The sequence below is a fragment of the Thyridium curvatum genome, assembly GCF_004353045.1.
Source record: "Thyridium curvatum strain D216 chromosome Unknown NODE_105_length_127930_cov_85.615971, whole genome shotgun sequence".
In the NCBI taxonomy this organism is placed as follows: domain Eukaryota; kingdom Fungi; phylum Ascomycota; class Sordariomycetes; order Thyridiales; family Thyridiaceae; genus Thyridium; species Thyridium curvatum.
This window is the reverse complement of record NW_022156860.1, coordinates 63463-81191: the sequence shown is the minus strand read 5'-3', so window position 1 is coordinate 81191 and position 17729 is coordinate 63463. Positions and strand designations below refer to the sequence as shown.

Here is a 17729-nt window from a genome sequence, read left to right as displayed (position 1 = left end):
CTTCGTTCGTTATATCAATTAGAATGCAGGAAGAACAAGGTAGAGGGGCACAAGACCGCGCGATCATCTGGGCGCCCCCTTGAGCAGGTCAGTCAATAATGATGATCTAGGACAAGGTTTAGAAAACGCGCTTTAGTATATTTGAAGTCATACATTATGCTTTCATGACAGCTCTTCTCATCCTGTGCGTCTGCCTGACCTGCTCTCCATCTCTATCTAACATCAGCGCCTTCCCCCCTCTTTTTATCTCCCGAGCTTCTCATCCTCAATCTCCCTCCGCAGCTGCTCGAGCACCTGCTCCCTCGTCCGCAGGTGCGTCTCGAGCCCGTCGACCTGCTCCCGCACCGTCTGCAGGTCCTCGGCGATGCCCTTGAGGCTGCTGCCCTCCTTGCTCTTGCCGCTGCCCTCCTCGAGCTCGCGCAGCTCCTTGCGCTTGTAGTCGAGCAGCTGCTCGAGCTCGCGCTTGACGAGGGCGGGCTTGGACTCGCGCCCGGCGCCTCCCTTGCCGCTCGCCGCGCGGCGGCGCTCGGCGTCGGCCTCGACGCGCTCCATCTTGGCCTCGAGGTCCTGCAGCTGCTTCTTGAGGCGCACCTCCTCCCAGTCGTCCGTCTTCTCGGTCGAGAAGTCGGTGCCGGCCGCCTTGAAGCCGCTGCGGCCGAGGCGCGTCAGGTACTGGTCGCCAAACTTGGCCTTGCGGCCCGTCGAGGTCTCGTCGTCGGCGCGCGTGGCCCAGCGCGAGGATCCCGTGGTGCGCTGGTTGTCGAGCTGGTAGTCGATCTGGTTGCGCTCGAACGAGGCGCGCAGGCTGGCGGGGACGGTGCGCGGGATGCGGTACCCTTCGTGCCGGTTGTTGAGTATGTGGAGGAAGGCGAGGCAGGCGTCCTTGTTGATGGAGGGCGCGGCGGAGGGGTTGATGAGGTTCCAGGCGGAGCGGATGTCGGTGTCGGGCACGTCGAGGGACTCGTAGAGGTCTTGGAGGGAGGAGACTGGATGGAGGCTTCTGCGTTAGTAAAGGGGGTGTCTTTGTCTACTCGCAAGAGAGGACTGGGATCAGTAGCGTATATGAGACTCACATGCTACCTCGCCGCGCATGTCTCTGTTCTCCTGGTATATCGACTCGTACTTGGCCTTGTCCGCAGGCTTCATGTACCACTCGAAGCCGTCCTTGAGACCCGGCGAGTCGTCGTCGTCGTCGTCGTCTTCTACCGTCTCGAATTGTGGCGCCTTGCCGGTGATGGCTCTGTTGGCTTGCACCAGGTGTGCCTTGGACTCGGGCACCATCCAGTCCGGTAGCGTTGTCGGGACGTCATTGTACTCCTGAAGGATAGGGTGAAGACCCGTCAGCAGCCGTTCAACATCCCCCGGGAGTCTTGGAAAGGGCGTGTGTGTGTCTGCCCGGTGCGAGCAGCGACAAGAGACTCACCCCATTCAACAGATCAAAGATGACGCGCATGGCGACGCAGAACTCCTCGAAATCCAGGTTGCCATCGTTGTCGACGTCGGCCAGGTCCCACACCCTCTCGAGCTGGTCGTCCCGCAGGCCGCTGTTCTTCAGCACGGGCGCTGCCTGCTCGCCGGTGAGGTACTTTCCCCCATTGGTCCGGGACGAGAAGATGTTCCAATACGTCTCGATCTCCTGTGCTTCGATGCGCGGCGCCATGTCTGCTGGTCTCTACCCTGCGCTCGCCCTCTCGAATGAGTGTGTTGATTTGGGGCTGCTCGGGCGGACTCGTGCGTTGGAAGCGGCGGTCGGTCGGAGAGCCGGATTAGGGGCCGCCGTGTGGTTTCGCGCGCTGCGCAATGGCTGATGAGGGCGGAAGGTCGGGCCGCTCTTGAATCCAGTGAGCAGAATTGCGCGCGACGCTGGTTATCGGCGAGCAGTCCGGGTCTGGAGAGTAAGAGGTCGGAGCCCGGGTTGAGTTGTGACGTGTGATGGTGGCTTGTCCCCAGTCCATCCGCATTGGTGGTGATGAAGCTCCAGGAACCGCCTCTCCACTGTGGGTCTGCTGCGGCACGGAGTACTTGCATACGTAGTTGGGGGGGCCTGAAAGCTGGGACTTCTTCAACAAAAGCAACAAAATACCGACCAAACATTTCACCATCTACAGCCAATTTGCTTCATTCATTACTCAGTGATTTCTGTTAACAGTCTTTTTTTCTTATCAACATCGTATCTCAACATGTCTGCCCTCGTCCGCGGTAGTGGACACTCAGCTTGTTGCCCGTTCAAGTGATGGTCAGATTAGTTGACGAGACTACTAACAGAAGTACTTGTCTATTCATCAAGTCCATCAGTTTTAGGTAGTGGGATAGCCCTTGCGAGTTCCAGGGTAAACGAAATGGCAAGGATATCGATTGCTAACATCGAGGTAGCTCCTAATGAACTTCTGTCAACTATCCTAACGCCCGTTTGCCGTTCAAACCGCGGGCCCCAAGACTCGTAGACCCAGTCGTTCAATTCATTTGACTATCAAAGATTCCGTCTTACGTTGAAGCCCAGCTGTCCCGAGCTTATTCATAATGTGACTGTGCCTGACCTCAACTCCTAGACATCTACTTGACACGACTCTAGGGTAGGTTGATTAGGTATACAACTCGTCCGTGATAGCGTTTAGCGATAGGCCCTCCTTGGCGATGTCGTCCACCTCGACGAGGAAGTCCAGCGGCATCTCCACGAGCGTGCCGCGCACCCGGCCGAGCCACTCCTTGACCTCGTGCACCCCGCCGGGGAACTCGTCGCGCACGACGTGCCCGTAGTCGACCTTGCCCAGCCGCGCCGCCTCCGCCCGCTCCTCGTCGTCCGCGCCGGGCAGGACGAAGCGCCGCGAGAAGAAGTCGTCGTACTGCTCCCACGTGCGCACGGCGTCGTTGGGCACGTTGTGGAACGCCCTGGAGAAGACCTCGGTGTTGGTCCGCGCCGTCCGCTCCCACAGCGCCCGGAACCCGTCCGACAGCGGGTCCGCCACGAGCCGGTCCTCGCGGCTGCCCCAGTCGTACTGGTTGGCGCCGCCCGCCGCGTAGGGCGACCAGTTGTCGCCCGGCTGGTCGCAGGCCTGGTGCGGCAGGAGGCCGAGGTGCTTGCGGAAGAGCTGGCGGCGCAGCGAGGCGGCGAAGCGCGACGCCGTGTAGGGCTGGCCCGCCATGGCCGAGTCGACGGGGCTCGGGTCCTCGATGACGACGGCGATCTCCGAGTCGTGGTTGCCGAGCTGGCTGCGGTCGTTGAGGTTGGCCGAGCCGCAGATGACGAGGCGGTCGTCGGCGATGAGGACCTTGGAGTGGATGTAGAGCTCCTCCGACACGAAGGCGTCTAGTTCGGACTCCGGAGTGCCCTGCCACGGCATCTCGTCCAGCCGTGGGCTGTTGGCCATGTAGCAGGCCGCAATCGAGTCCCAGGTGTCGTCCTGCAGATGAGAAGCCGCCTCCTGGTATCGGCGGTACTGGGAGCCGAGATGGCCCTCGGTCTCTTGACGGCTGTATCCATCGTATCCCGACTCGACGGCATCGTCAAACTCGCGGCGAGCGGCCTCGTACGGGACGCCGCTCACGCGCTCAGCCTCACCCATGGTCGAAGAGGTGTTGATGCGGTCGTAGTTGCGCAGGTTGTAAAAGTTGACATAGATCCTTGGATCCGGAACGCCCTCTTTCTTCAGGGTCTCGAGGATGCTGTAACCCCCGCGGCTGATACTGTTGTATTGGAACTCCATAATGGCCCGAGTGCCGAGGGCACCGTCGGACTTGAGGTCACCCGCAAAGGCCGGCACGGCGGGCATGATGACGATGATCTTGAAAGCCTCGTTGTTCTCGTGCGCACGCTTGACACGGTCGACGATAGCACGACCAATCTTGTTGGCAACTGGGTGCTGCTCCGCACTGGTAGCTGTGATGAAGAACTAGACAAACTCGTTTCAGTCAACTGCCCCTCGGCACCGTCAAGGGCACATCACATACCTGATTCTCGATGTACACAAAGTGCTGGGCATTGGTGATCGCATCAATATAGGCATTAGCTATAGAGTGCTCAGTCGGGTGACCAGAAGACCACTCGCAGCAACTGTGATGGACATCAGCATCACCGGTAATGGAACTATAGACACAAGGCAGGGTAATGCATTACCTTCTCGTAAGTTGAATGTGGGCACCGCCCTCCCCGGCTTCAAGAGGTTCGCGGGATTGCTCGTCGTCGTCATCAGCGCCAATGAACCTACGCATGCGCCGGGAGAAGTGGTGGTGGATCCCGCCGAAGAACTCCCCATCGCTGCCGCCGAGGCTGCGGTGCGGAGGGGCGTGGGATGGCGGCGGTTGAAGCGACTGGTACTTTCCCTCATCACGAGTAGAGTATTTCTGGCTGTAGATGTAGTTCCTTGCCAGGGGTTAGTACTTGTGACAGAATCTGAAACATAAACACACATACCATCGATCGACAAAATGAATTGCTAGACTGCTGACGATGGGACCGGTCAGGCTGATACTGATGTCGGACCAGCCCATCCTCGAGCTCGTTGTTCGGTCGACTACTACGGTCAGCTTATGCCGTCCTCTTCGGCTGCGAGGTTTTTCGGCGTCGCGTTCGAAACTCACGCTTGTTATTCTCCCATTTGTTCACGTCCTCAAAGTCATAAATACGAGCATTGTTGTAGTCCTGGCCAGGGAAGATAATAGCGTCCAAGTTGCCAGGGTGGGCATCAGCAATAGGGTGGCCTGGGAGGTCAGTTCGCGCTTCTTAGCTGGGATCACTTGACTTACTCTGAGTATCCCATCTACCGAAGCCTATGAATCTATCAGCGGACTGGTTCCGAAGGGAGAGAGTATGACAAACTTCGGGAGAGGCTTACACATATCTAGACCACCCATGAACGCGATCTGATCATCGATAACACAGAGCTTCTCGTGGTGAGCCCAGAACAAAACCACGTCGTCGCTGGTACCGTAGAGGGACTTCAGTGCGTCCTGGGAGAACTTGGAGAGGTCGAAGGCTCTCAGCGACATGTCCTTGAAGCCAGCTGCAAGGTCCTCTTGAAGCTCATGGCCACTTGGGTGGTGGTCTGGGTGTCTGAACACCTTGATGTTGGGATGTAGTGCTTCCAATGCATGTTTCGTATGCTATCAGGAAGAGGTTTGCTTGATTAGTGCATGTAATTCCAAGCGAATCACCTGTGCTCTCCCTCTTTTCTCTCTCACATACCTCCGAGTTCACTAGGAGAGCTGTCAGTACATGACTTGGTCAATATTGTCCCTGGTGTCAGACTTACAGGTCAAAGCCTGAGGGACCTCCTTGTAGACAACGACCCTGATCTGAACGCCCCTCTCGGCGGCAGCCTTGAGCATGTTGTCCAACCGGTACTGCTCATTGCGAGCGGGAGGCCGGCGAAGATACAACTCCGGGCTCAACCACCAGTCTAGGATATAGATGCTCTCGCGGGCTCCTGAGGGACTTTTAGAAAACACTCGCCATAGAAAACCATGATATGATGTTGAGTTCCAGACTCACGCTCAAGTGCCTCGGACACGGCCCAAAAGTAGGAGCATCCGTCGACATACCACTTGGGCTGTCCCGATGTCTGCGGCGCGAACGACTGGTAGCGGTTGGTGGTGTGGGAGTCTGGGTGTGCATGGTTGCACTCGTCTCCATGAGTGTGCGAGTGTTTCTCGCCTCCAAACAACTCGTTGAGACCCCTCTCCACCTTGAGGAAGATGGAGTGCATCTTGACCCGTTTTTGCACACCCCGAATATTGGTTTTTGACACTCGCTTCTATTCCACTTGGATCTGAGGGAAGCTGGGTCGCGATGGAGGGCCAGCAAACTCACAATGAGAAAGAGGTCAAGAGAAGAGGAAGGAGAAGGCTCTGCGTGAGCATTGAAACTTCACTGTTCCCGGGACTGCCAGGGTGGTGCGAGTGGAGGAGTTCGCGGGTGAGAATGGGGTTGGTTCGGTACAGGGGCCAGCTGAACGTGAAACGGTGAATGGCCGCGTCACTCGTGAGTCTATGCATCAAACTTGACATCGGATTACCACTTTGCTTAGATAAGTGCCTCTGAAAATGACCTAGCGATGATTCACCTCCAGGTTCTGCCGTGAGTGGTAGGCTTAATTCAAGCAAGGTTATCGACGGATGCTTCCAATGCATCTAGGGCTATGAGGCTACAGTTACCTACCTTATGTAGTGGGCGGGTGTGGGCAAATTAGTGGCACAAAACGTTGACAATTGCCCCGAACGTTCAAGTGATGGTCAGATTAGTTGACGGACTGCTCACAGAAGTAGTTGAATATGCATCCAGTCTATTGGTCTTAGGTAGTGAGATAGCCCTTGCGAGTTCCAGGGCAAGGATATGGCAAGGATATGGCAAGGATATCGATTGCTAACATCGAGATAGCTCCTGATGAACTTCCTGTCAACCATTCTGGACCCCGCTCGAGCGTTCTGATGTCCAGAGGTTGAAAATATTACTCGGGCAATTCAAGGAGCTCGGCCCTAGAAATGGCGACTGCGTAACAAGATTGAGGCTCAAATTACAGATGAGGCTGATGCAAGGAGAAGTAAGGGAGAGAAGAAAAAAAGCAACAACCAACGATTGCAAGACATGAATCAGAGTGCCGGCACCCAGGGCTTGGCCGGCGCCCGAAAGTTCCCCACCAGAATCTTCGGCTACACGCGCCGAAATGCTTGACTCCTCTCCGGAGCCGCTAGCAGTCGGAACATGGATGGCGATCTTCAACTCACACCTCACCTCTGTACCCTCATAAAATCGACATGACAGCAGCATTAGTTTAGCGTGCAGTCAGCTCAGCGTACATATCTTGAAACTCACGATTCCTTCCATCATAATTTGTCTGAACCCTCAATCAAACCAGAAGCGGTACAGGTGCATCCTTGAACTCTGTGGTCAACTGTATCATATCTCGGTTTTCATTTCTCAGGGACTCCCAACATTGCAACTGCCAAGCCAAGGTAGAGACTCAGATCGAGGCGACACGCAACTAAGCCAATTGAACCGCATCATACACAGCACGTCACCACCCCAAGTAAAAGAGGGACCTTGCCTTCGTTTTCGTCCTCTCCGGTCGGATCGGCCAGCAACATTAAGCCACTCTCTGCCGGCCGTTTCCGCAGTTCACACCCAGCAGCAATGCAGCAGCCGCCCACAGACGAGCCCCTGTCGCCGCCCGTCGCCGGCGCCGGCGACGACGACGACGGCAGCCACGCCATCCCGTCCGGCAGCCCGTACGTCTTCAGCCCCGACGCCCACGCCCACCTGACGCCCTACCTCGCGGCCCTGCACGGCTCCTGCATCACCCACGACCGCATGACGGGCAGCTTCCTGCCGCCGCTCAACCACGAGAAGCTGCTGGGCTGGTGGAAGGTCAAGATGGCCGAGGTCGCCGCGGAGCGCCGCGTCATCATCATCCTGCTCGACGAGTCCGAGCCGGGCGCCCGCGCCAAGGGCCCGGAGCTCGTGGGCGCCGTCATGCTGGGCACGCCGCCCACCGAGACGAGCCCCCACTGCGGCCTCGTCGAGTCCCTGCTCGTCAGCCCCAGGCACCGCAGCCGAGGCGGCGCGAGGATGCTGCTCGCCGCGCTCGAGGTCGAGGCCGCGCGGAGGGGCAGGTATCTATTGGTGAGGCCGTCAAACCACCACAAGTGGCGTGCATGTTTTGTTTCGTGGGCTGACACGTCTATACAGAGAGCCGAGACGGCGAGCGGGAGCGCCGCGGAAGAGGTCTTCAAGAAGGCATCGTACCAATTAGTGGGCAAAATCCCGGGCTACACAGTCAATCTTGCAGGCGAGAAACTTGACGAGGCGATATTCTATAAAGATCTATCAGCGTAGCATGACCGCGATGTGCTCTGGTGCTAGCATGGGAATCTCGAAATTATGACTTGGACACTGATCACAGGAGGAGAGTAGGGTAGTGTAATGGACTCAGGATGGTGTGAAGGACGGTGGCATTAGATACCCCAAATCATTCTCGGTAAGTGATTTGATGATGGACCATATGATCAATATAACGCCCGTCTACTGCATTGCAGTGCTCAGTGATGTCGCTGGAGACCAGCCCTGGTCACCATTGAGAGAGTTAGGCCCCCACACCTTGGACTTGGTACTGGTCGAGCACACGCCGTGATGCTTCTGCTTCACTAATCCGAATTGGCCCCAACGAATACCCTGTTCTCTTAAGTTTTGTGTCTATCATAGCTATTCATCTCCTTTTTGGTGACCCCATTCATACACTCTCCAACCATGCGAGGTGACGACTTTCTCCTACTCGTCGTCCTCCTCGACCTGTGGCGCAACATAGCCCGCCTTACCAGGTCTGGCTGATGGGCCGGTAGCTATCTGGGTGTCGGTTGCGGTAGTGGTCGCGTCGGCAGGCATCGGTTGCCCCGTGGAACCAGCAAAGGTGGCATGCGCCATCGAAGACCCCGACGAGTTCTTGGACTTCTTCTTCTTCTTGGGGTTGGGCTGCAAGCTGTTAGCACACATATCATGGAGTCGTTGTTTGGCGCGGAATAAGCTTACATCATGCCATGCCCAGACAGGGCGGAAACTATCCATGAAAGATACGTCCTCCCAGAGGTTCGGGTAGAGCCATAAGCCTGGGGGTACAATGAAGTACGTGACGACAAAGAGGATAACGCGGAAGATGGCCATGAGGAAGAAAAGGCCCAGCAGACCAAGGAAGCCCCAGCTGAGATAGTAGACGCCCTGGCGCATCTTCAGCGGCCAGAGGGGATAGCAGACGATGGCGAAAAGGGCAACCAAGGCAAGTCCGGCGTAGATCTTGCGCATGATCTGGCTACCCTCGTAAAGCCATACGTAGTACATGTCGTCGCCAGCTTCTTGCTGGGGAGTAATGCCCACGGTCCATTGGCCCTTCACCCTCTTGCCCTTCTTCGGGCCGTGGTCATGGCCCTCGTGCGGGTCCACCTTATGGACTCGGAGGGCAAGCATGGAGAGCGGCAGGAGTTTGAAGGTATTCTCGAGAGATGCTCGGTCGGTGACCTCGGGCAGGTCGGGGTGCTTCTGGCGGAGCTTGGCGTAGGCCGGAGACTCAATTGCACGAAGAGCTCGCTTGACTGTACCGTTTTGTTAGCTTGGATAGAGTCCTCACAGCCATGCACGCCACAGAGTGGTCAAGCATTGAAGCCGTACCTCGAAACATATCCTTCCGCTCCCCATTAAGGATGACGGTTCGTGGTTTCAGATCCTGGCTTCGCAAAAAGTTGGCCAGCACTATGGCAAGCGGGTTCGGAGGGTTGTTTTGGTTGATCGGCTGCTGCTGGCCCTGAGCTGGCGGATGCTGATGCTGATGCTGATGCGCGTGGTCATGCCCCTCGCCGCCTTGCTGCTGCTGCTGCTGCTGAGCCTGCATGGCGGCTTGTTGCTCGCGCGCTCGCTGTTGAAGGTGTTGAATGAACTGGGGAACAGTCATGCCGGCCTTTTCCGCATCGGCTGCGATCTGTCGCTGCATGGCAGCAATCTGCTCCGGCGAGGGTCGAGGCATGCCTGGCGGCATCTGTCCTGGAGGGGCCTGCATGTTGGGCAGGGACGAACCACAATCGCAAAATGCGCGGGTTAGAAATAAGTCACGGCCGAATGAGACGGAGAGTACCAAGTCTCGATCGATTCGGAGAGATTGGAATGCAGGGACTAGGCGGCCGCAATGGAGGGGAGAGCAAGTTTGTTGCGTGGTGGAAGCCTGGTTCAAGGTTGACCTCTGGAGTCCAGGCACAGCTTCGGAAACCGCAAGCTGTTCAATTCAAAAAGGCGAAGACGTGTTCTCCAAATTTTGGTGGACCAGGGATTGCCTACGGGGTACAGCAGGGATGTACTTTACCTTAGCTCTTAGCCTCTCTTTGACTTTCCCTTTCAGTGGTCCGTGCATGTGCATGTGCTGACACGGAAGGACCAGACCGTGCTTGACTGAAACTCTGGCAACTCTGGCAAGGGGGAAGCCGGAAACTGCTTTGTCAGACCTCCGCACCAGCCATTTGTTTGATCAAGTGATTGAGCAATTTTGAACTGAAGCTTAATTAAGAACTGGGACCATAGTTGAAACAAATTGTAGCGTTCCGAGCACTCGGTAGTGGTTCTGGAAGCGCTAACTTCCAGCACTGGAGGAATACTGAATGCAACCACTTTAAAACCCCCGTTGACCCTGATATCGAGCTAAAACTGTTCTAGGAGCGCAAGTGCCGTCTCCAAGATTTGGCGTTATTTACTCCGTAACAGGGCCACCAACAAGCATTGCCATTGCCATTGCCTGCCTGTTTTCAGTCTGTGCTCTGCTAGAGGATTGATTGACTGGGGTGTTAAAAGACAAGAAATTCTCCGAACTGCCTCCTTTCTTTCTTGTGATTTCTCCTCCTTCGCCACATTCTGACTCGAAGAAAGAGGACTACCCTCCACTTCGGATGGCGCGACCTCGTACTCTTGAGACATAATTTCTCCGTCTTTGCCTCTTGCTTCGCCCTGCCTGCTTCAGGTCGCCCGCCGGCGAGTTCAACGTTGCAGTGGCACCTGTCAAGTCCCCCCCAAAAAACACAAACAACCAGATGTGCCGACTCTCGTATACCTATCAACGACATGAACCCGCATTGTTTTGACAGCAGTGGCGGGCATGTTTAGATCGCATCGCGACGTCACGAATGCGTGCTTGCCACGGTGCCTTGCATGACAGGATCTACTTCCGCGTGCTGGGGCCAGGCACAGTCAGATGGGGTCGTGACCTGGCGTGAGTAAGGCACCAAAGATGACGGATCCGAAGCAATAAAACGGGCGACACGCACATCGACGGCTGTGACGGACGGATGATTGGAGGATCTCCATCTGCGAGTTGAAAGCGTCGTGCCTGCTCCCGTCCTTGGGCTTGTTCGAGGGGCTGCAGACCTATGACGGCGCATCCGCTCGCAGAGGTCGGTTTCAGAGAGGAGCATCTTTGTCACAGCAGAGGCTGCCTCAGAGCCGGCCACGAGGGCGAAGCGAAAACAAAAGAGCCCCTCCTGTTTATTTCATTTCCAGCGTCCCCCAATCAGAGCCGGGCTGCCCTGCAGGAGTCCAGTCTCGACAGCCCACGAGACCCCTCCGTCGTCGGGCTTCCGTGGCGAGGTCACAGCCGTGAGCCTCGTGGTGGGCGAGAGTGGGCGGAGGAGCAGGCTTGGTGGGTTCCTGAACCAAGGAAATCCAAGACATCGAATGGCTGTACAGCGCCGTTCGTCTTACACGACTGGTGGGTCATGCAATCTGGTGGTGTAGCGCCAGCCATCCGAATCACCCACTCCGACTTGCACACCCCAGTCTACTAAGCGCCCACTGGCTGTCGGCCATTCCTCGCCAGCCTATCATGTCGCGCTCCCGACAACCTCACCGTCAACCATCTCATATCCCAAAAAAGACCAAGCGGTCCTCAGCTGGGCCCCGTCATCTTCCATTGTGTGGGTGTAGAGTTTAGAATTAAGGCAAGTTGGGTCATAAGGGCCAGAGGTATTCCAGGTCTTGGGTAGGTCGAGTCGGACCCTTTGTCCTGGCTGCGTTTCTTTTTCAGTACCGGCCATCCTCCTTGGTCCGCTCTCATACTCTTATTCGCCCTCCGTCATCCCTCTAATACCAAAGGTTGTTCTCTCATTTTTTTTTCATTATTCCTTTGCCTCTTCGTCGCTGGTCGTCGCTCGCTCGCTCGTTCTTAGCAGTACTTCGTTATGAGGAACCCATCGGGCTTCAAGTATGAAGAACTTCTCTGGTCGATTCACCGAAGCCTACACATCACTGCTTGATACCCTGCTGTGCTGCTCGCCGCTAGGATCATGCCTCGAGGATAGGCGACGGTCGACTGACTCTACTGGTTCGCTGTTTGGATTGTCGCACCTGTCACAAGTGACCAACGCGCGTATTGAGAAGGGCAGTGTCGTGTTCTCGGATCAGCCCAGGTCAACACCACCACCGGTACTGCCGGCTTTTGGAAGCGAGAAGAAGATGGCAAGAGGATATAGCGAGGAGCAGGCTCCGAGGATGAGAGCTAAAGGTTACGGGCGAGGGCTCTTCTCTGCGAGAAGACGGCTGTGGAATCGTTCCTCGTCTACGCGCCGGCCGCAGATATCTGCTCCTTCGAATTTTCGCCATATTCATTCAGAATCATTCCAGTTCCCCCAGCGTTCACACCAATCTCCGCAGCCTCGAGGAAGGCCCAGCTCATTCCGTCCCATAGAGCTCAGTATATACATGCCCACACGCCGCCTATCGCCTATTCTGCCGCACTTCGAGTATCCTGACCGTACCATCACGCCTCCCCCACTTGCACGTACCCAGGGTAGCTTCGACTCTGATGGCATCACGCTCGCTCACGAGAGGAGTTACTCATCCATGTCCTTCCATCTGCCGCGGCGGCCGGTGCCCCAGTCATCGCCTTCCCAGAGCACAGATGAGACACCACCCAGAATCCCCCCGCGGTCTCGACTTCGAGCCTATACGTCGCCCAGCGTCGACAAGATCTATGAGCGTATCGCGAGCGCCATAATCGAGAGAGATCGGCTACAGGATGAGATTGACTCGGTCATTGAGCGACAGAGCATCTACGCCAGCAGCCGACCATCAACAGCTCATGGACTAGGTATGTCTCAACTTCTTGCCAGACGAAAGTCACTAGCAGTAATGCTAATCATTGATACAGGAGACCTCGAACCCATGCCATCTATTCCTGCTTTTCCCGCAGCAGCACCTTCCTTCGCGGAGAGACTCAGCACGGACAGGCCCAATACGGCGCCGCCGATGCCTAACACTGGTATGCCGAGCCACGAGGGTCCCGCCGTTGACGATGAGACCGCCTTTCCAGCCCCGTTGCGTCAGGCCAGGGCGCCAAAGGCACCATCGAGGGTGAACGGGATGCCCGTGGATATCCCACTGGCACCTCCCCTGCCGCTCGTTCTCAGGCCACCTCTAAGGAAGAAGAAGTCTTTCTCGCGTGTCTCTCATTGGTTGTTCCCCGTCGAGGAGGGAGGACAGCACCAGAGGGATAACAGCTTCGGCTCTATTACGAATCTGCCCAAACCCGTGACGGGCAACGAGGGTTTTTACCAGTGCATTGCACCGTCGCAGCTCGCTGAGCGAGCCAGCTTCGATACTATGTCTACAATCTCGACTTGGACAACAGAGGAGGATCCGGCATTGCCTTCTACCTGGTCGCCTGGCAGCTCTCCGGTCACGAAGCAGGAGACGCCAACGTCGGCAGTGGGTCGGATGCCCGTTTTTGGAGGCGGTAATACTAGGCATATTACCCCGAGTGTTGGTGTGGCCTTTTGATCTCGCAGACATCATCTTGTACTTCATATTCTTTGATACCATCACGCATTGTTTTAGCTCCGGGAGCGAGCATCTAGGGAAGCAAGTCAGAGCTTGGCAAAAGGACGTATGTAATATCGGGTCGAGGCTGCCAGAGACGGCTGGGGATTCCAAAATTGGGTTATTTGGGCATGGGCGGGACGGAGCGGACGCTTCCACTTTGATTTCAAAAATTAGCAGATAGATGGAAAGTGAAGATACCAATGGAAGGAATGGGGACACGCACAGCGACGCTGGTGGTCGCCATGCACAACAGGATAATTCGTTTCAGTGTCAGAGTCTCCTAAGCCTTTCATTCGTGAATCATGAGTGACATCCCTCCACTGATCACAGGCTGGGCTCTATCCCGGTACATACCTAAGCCTGTCACTGGTATTGGGCGCGGACTTGCCCCACTCGGGTGCCCCTGTACGCCCACGTGGAGGGCAGTTTCAGGACGCTCCAGACCGCCGCTCCCCCAAATACGCTCTTCGCAGGTGTAATCCATTCTCGTAGTCTACAATAGCAACCCGGATGGCCTCTTGGAGATGAAGATTATCCTGAAATTTGAGGTCAACTTATCCCCGGGCTGGAATCTATGGCGATTTTCTCGGTCACCGTGATTATCCTAAACTCGGACATTGCCTCTTGTAGCGGGCCAAACTAGGTAGCTGGATAAGCAGGTAACATCGGGCGGTCATCTCCACGGAAACCCGAAAAGTATGGACCAGCTCAAAGCTTTGGTCCGCGGCGACCAACATAGGTACAGCAGGTTGCCTGTGTCGGCTGGGACTGAGACAGCTCAGACAAGACAACAAACGCGGTCCGAGAGGCATAGACGCCCCCTCAAGCTCGTCATGGTCAGCCTGAGCGTCGGACTCATCCTCAATCTTGCGGCTGCCTTTGCGTGAGTTCGGCCATACCAAGGTTCAGATCCGAGAAGGCCCAGAGAAGCTGACCGACATATCGACATCTAGGCCCGGCGGCAGCCATGCAGCATCGCCCACTCACACGTGCGATACGCCGGACACAGGCTTTGAGTGCAACAAGTCCATCTCGCACTCGTGGGGGATGTACTCTCCCTTCTTCTCCGTGCCCTCGGAGATCCCCCCCGGGACGCCGCAGGGCTGCCAGGTCACGTTTGCCCAAGTCCTCGCCCGTCACGGTGCCAGGGACCCCACTGCCGGCAAGACAAAGATGTACAGCGACATGATCGAGCAGATCCACGCCGCTGTGTCCGACTACGGGCCGGCATTCCGTTTCATCAAGGACTACGAGTACACGCTCGGGGCGGACCAGCTGACGCTGTTTGGACAGCAGCAACTGGTGAACGCCGGTATCAGGTTCTACGACCGGTACCAGCACCTGGCCAAGGACACGACGCCCTTCATTCGAGCGTCAGGCCAGGACCGGGTGGTCGAGTCGGCGCAGAACTGGACGCAGGGTCTACATCGAGCACGTGTCGATGACCAACATGCGTCCCCTGATTCATTCCCCTACAGCATGGTTGTGCTTCCGGAACATACTCCATTCAACAACTCACTCAGTCATGGCCATTGTCCGGCGTTTGAGAGTACTAAAGATGGTGAGGAAGCGCAGGCGACGTTCTTGGAGCAATTCGGGCCAGATATCCTGGTTAGGCTGAACGAGGGCTTGCCAGGGGCCAACCTGACCCTGCAACAAGTGATCTACATGATGGACCTGTGTCCGTTCAATACCGTCGCTGATGACAATGGAAAGTTGTCAAATTTCTGCACCCTCTTCACAGAGGACGATTGGCGCGACTATGATTACCACGCGTCGCTGGGCAAATGGTACGGCTATGGCAATGGTAACCCCCTCGGGTCTTCCCAGGGCGTCGGATTCGTCAACGAGTTGATTGCGAGGCTGACCTCGACGCCTGTGCACGACCACACAACGACCAATTCGACTTTCGACGAAGACCCCAAGAACTTCCCCCTCGGGGCGGTGCTCTATGCCGACTTCAGCCACGACAATGACATCACGGGCGTCTACGCCGCCCTGGGCCTCTACAACGCTACCAGACCTCTCGCCAAGTCTCACAGGGAGTCCGCCTCGTCGGCGAATGGCTACTCTGCAAGCTGGACTGTTCCGTTTGCGGCGCGGATGTACGTGGAGAAGATGACCTGCGCCGGGAGCTCCGAGGACCTGGTGCGGGTGCTTGTCAATGACAGGGTCATTCCGCTGCAGAACTGCGAAGCGGACAGCGAGGGGAGATGTGAGCTAGGCAGATTTGTGGACAGTCTGAGCTTTGCTCGAGAGGGCGGGCTGTGGGATCGGTGCTTCGTGGAATGATACCCCCCTCCCCTCCCCTTGTTAGATCCGTCAAGCACAGCCAAGGATGCCTACATCCCTGACCATACATCAACGATAGCTTGACTATTTTACTATTTTGGCCTGAGACTTTTGCGTCGGTGAGTGCTTCACATGCTTTTTTTTTTTTTTGGACGGCTATGGCGGGAAGCGATGGCATGATTTTCTCTCCCAAAGGGCAGTGCTCCTGAGACATGCAGTTACAGGCGTGACGAATTGCCTTGCCGCAACGGTCCGCACCTCGGCCAAGTTTTCGGGTTTTTTTTTTTGGACGCATTGTGTAATGGAAAACGGGCGTGTCTGCAATCGGAGCTTGCGGATTCAAGACACGCATGTAGTAGGGGTGAGGCTTGGACAGCAGTGTGATGCAGCCAATCAGATCAAGATCCAAAGGATGCGAGGGATCGGCGAAACGGGAGAGGCTTTCTCGTGGGCGCGGGGCTGAAGGGGGGGGGTTTTGTGGCTTCTGTCATGTCACCATTCTATAAACGACTGTGGTTTGCTGTCAGCGGGACCCAATGGGAGGCTCAGAAGGCGCCGTTGTCTTTGAAGATGCACAAAAGATGACGAGGCAGCAGTTTAGCAAAGGGCCCAATAGAGCTCAGATATCAGAGACAGCTCAGCCCGACTCTGTCAGCTTGGTGCCTGAAGGGAGTTATAGCAAAGGTGTATCACCTCAGACCGTTTCAAGTACGATGGAATTGCTTGAGCCAGAGGGAGAGATCCCAGTTTAGGAACGAATCACTGGCAAGACAAACACTCCCATCGAAGCTCTGGATGTCCAGAGGCATGGATGACATGCCCCTGCAATGCTTGGGCGTGATAAGTGTTACATACCTGGGTAGATTAGGTAGTGGGGCTTGGACAAGACACCCCGGCCCGGGCCAGCACCGCATCCGGTCGCATCACCGGAACCCGGAGCACAGACTCGACTTTTAGCTCCCGTGGAGTCTCAACCTTAGGCGGGCTCACTGACTTGCAAAGTCGGCATTCAGGCCCTATCTACTCGAGCAACGCTACGATGGCTGCCTCTTTGCGCATGCCATTCGTGTCCCTCTCTGCCGATAACTTTCTCTCCAGAGGAGCGGGAGGGCATGTCTTCATCATCAGTTCTCGCGTCGTGTTCAACTGCCCGACAGATTTCAATAATGCTGCACCACAGCAAATAGAGGAAGCCAGAGAGAGCGCGACAAGGATCGCGAGGGAGAAGGTGGTCTACAAGCTTCTAATGAAGAATCCACACCCTCATATCGCCCGATGCATCCTTTGCGTCCCGGAGGGCCTCTTCATCGAGCGCATGGAAACGACACTCCAGGCCCGCATCGACCACCCGGCGTTCGAGGCAACAAGCACACGCACTCGGATAGGATGGATCAGACAGATCGCAAGCGCCCTGTCATGGCTTGAAGGGCTAGGCTACGTGCACGGCGACCTGCGGCCAGCCAATATCCTCCTGTCCGCAGACGACGCCGTCCGACTTGCCGACTTTGACGCCTCTGTCAAAGCAGGCGACCAGCTGCTCGTCGCAAGCGAGCCGTTCTGCAAGCTCGACGAGAATTTCGAGCTTCCAGTCGCCGGTCCCAGCAGTGAGCAGTTTGCGCTGGCGTCGTGCATCTACACGATTCAGTCCGGCCACGTTCCCCACCATGAGCTTGACGCGCCGACTAGGGTTCAGAGGCTCATCTACAATGACCTGCCCAAGACGGACGACGATGGGGTTTTCGGCGATGTAACGCTTAAATGCTGGCAAGCGGAATATGTCTCCATCAAGGCTGTGTTTGAGGATGTTGAGTCTCGTTTTGATACCGGACTCAACTCGTTGCCAATTGAGGGCCTGGATCATGAGATGCCCAGCCTCCTCGCAGAGTGTGAAGAGTTCTTGGCGAGCGAGCGAGAGAGAGAGAGAGAGAGAGAGAGAGAGAGAGAGAGAGAGGCAATAAAGACGAATTAGGTTTCCGGACCTGGCTTCTGTTCTTGAATTGTTGCATAACCTCAAGTACTGGCTGGCCAGTGCAGATTTCTTCGAGCCTTTGGAGCGAACAGGGTTCCCCATAACTCAAAACAAGAAACAAGACGAGATGAA

The 17729-nt window shown here is 56.3% G+C and overlaps 7 protein-coding genes across 7 annotated transcripts; 4 read left to right on the top strand and 3 right to left on the bottom strand.

Moving 5' to 3' along the window:
* Positions 1 to 243: 243 nt before the first annotated feature.
* On the bottom strand, positions 244 to 1660 carry E0L32_011399 (uncharacterized protein; the record flags this gene model as incomplete). Its single annotated transcript, XM_031134124.1, has 3 exons — positions 244 to 986; positions 1074 to 1317; positions 1424 to 1660. The coding sequence occupies 3 exons, from the start codon at positions 1658 to 1660 to the stop codon at positions 244 to 246; spliced, it is 1224 nt and encodes a 407-aa protein (XP_031000632.1).
* Positions 1661 to 2582: 922 nt separating this feature from the next.
* Positions 2583 to 5702, bottom strand: E0L32_011398 (uncharacterized protein; the record flags this gene model as incomplete). The annotated part of the gene is made up of 10 exons (XM_031134123.1): positions 2583 to 3890; positions 3949 to 4051; positions 4115 to 4360; positions 4412 to 4511; positions 4579 to 4698; positions 4744 to 4767; positions 4833 to 5100; positions 5183 to 5193; positions 5250 to 5423; positions 5489 to 5702. The coding sequence occupies 10 exons, from the start codon at positions 5700 to 5702 to the stop codon at positions 2583 to 2585; spliced, it is 2568 nt and encodes an 855-aa protein (XP_031000631.1).
* A 1424-nt stretch (positions 5703 to 7126) lies between these two features.
* E0L32_011397 (uncharacterized protein) lies at positions 7127 to 7828 on the top strand (the record flags this gene model as incomplete). Its single annotated transcript, XM_031134122.1, has 2 exons — positions 7127 to 7615; positions 7682 to 7828. The coding sequence occupies 2 exons, from the start codon at positions 7127 to 7129 to the stop codon at positions 7826 to 7828; spliced, it is 636 nt and encodes a 211-aa protein (XP_031000630.1).
* A 432-nt stretch (positions 7829 to 8260) lies between these two features.
* Positions 8261 to 9536, bottom strand: E0L32_011396 (uncharacterized protein; the record flags this gene model as incomplete). Its single annotated transcript, XM_031134121.1, has 3 exons — positions 8261 to 8461; positions 8519 to 9075; positions 9152 to 9536. The coding sequence occupies 3 exons, from the start codon at positions 9534 to 9536 to the stop codon at positions 8261 to 8263; spliced, it is 1143 nt and encodes a 380-aa protein (XP_031000629.1).
* Positions 9537 to 11722: 2186 nt separating this feature from the next.
* Positions 11723 to 13294, top strand: E0L32_011395 (uncharacterized protein; the record flags this gene model as incomplete). The annotated part of the gene is made up of 2 exons (XM_031134120.1): positions 11723 to 12605; positions 12666 to 13294. The coding sequence occupies 2 exons, from the start codon at positions 11723 to 11725 to the stop codon at positions 13292 to 13294; spliced, it is 1512 nt and encodes a 503-aa protein (XP_031000628.1).
* Positions 13295 to 14169: 875 nt separating this feature from the next.
* E0L32_011394 (uncharacterized protein) lies at positions 14170 to 15628 on the top strand (the record flags this gene model as incomplete). Its single annotated transcript, XM_031134119.1, has 2 exons — positions 14170 to 14219; positions 14290 to 15628. 2 exons carry the CDS (start codon positions 14170 to 14172, stop codon positions 15626 to 15628), a joined length of 1389 nt encoding a protein of 462 aa, XP_031000627.1.
* A 1039-nt stretch (positions 15629 to 16667) lies between these two features.
* E0L32_011393 (uncharacterized protein) lies at positions 16668 to 17597 on the top strand (the record flags this gene model as incomplete). The annotated part of the gene is made up of 1 exon (XM_031134118.1): positions 16668 to 17597. The coding sequence occupies one exon, from the start codon at positions 16668 to 16670 to the stop codon at positions 17595 to 17597; it is 930 nt and encodes a 309-aa protein (XP_031000626.1).
* Positions 17598 to 17729: the final 132 nt, after the last annotated feature.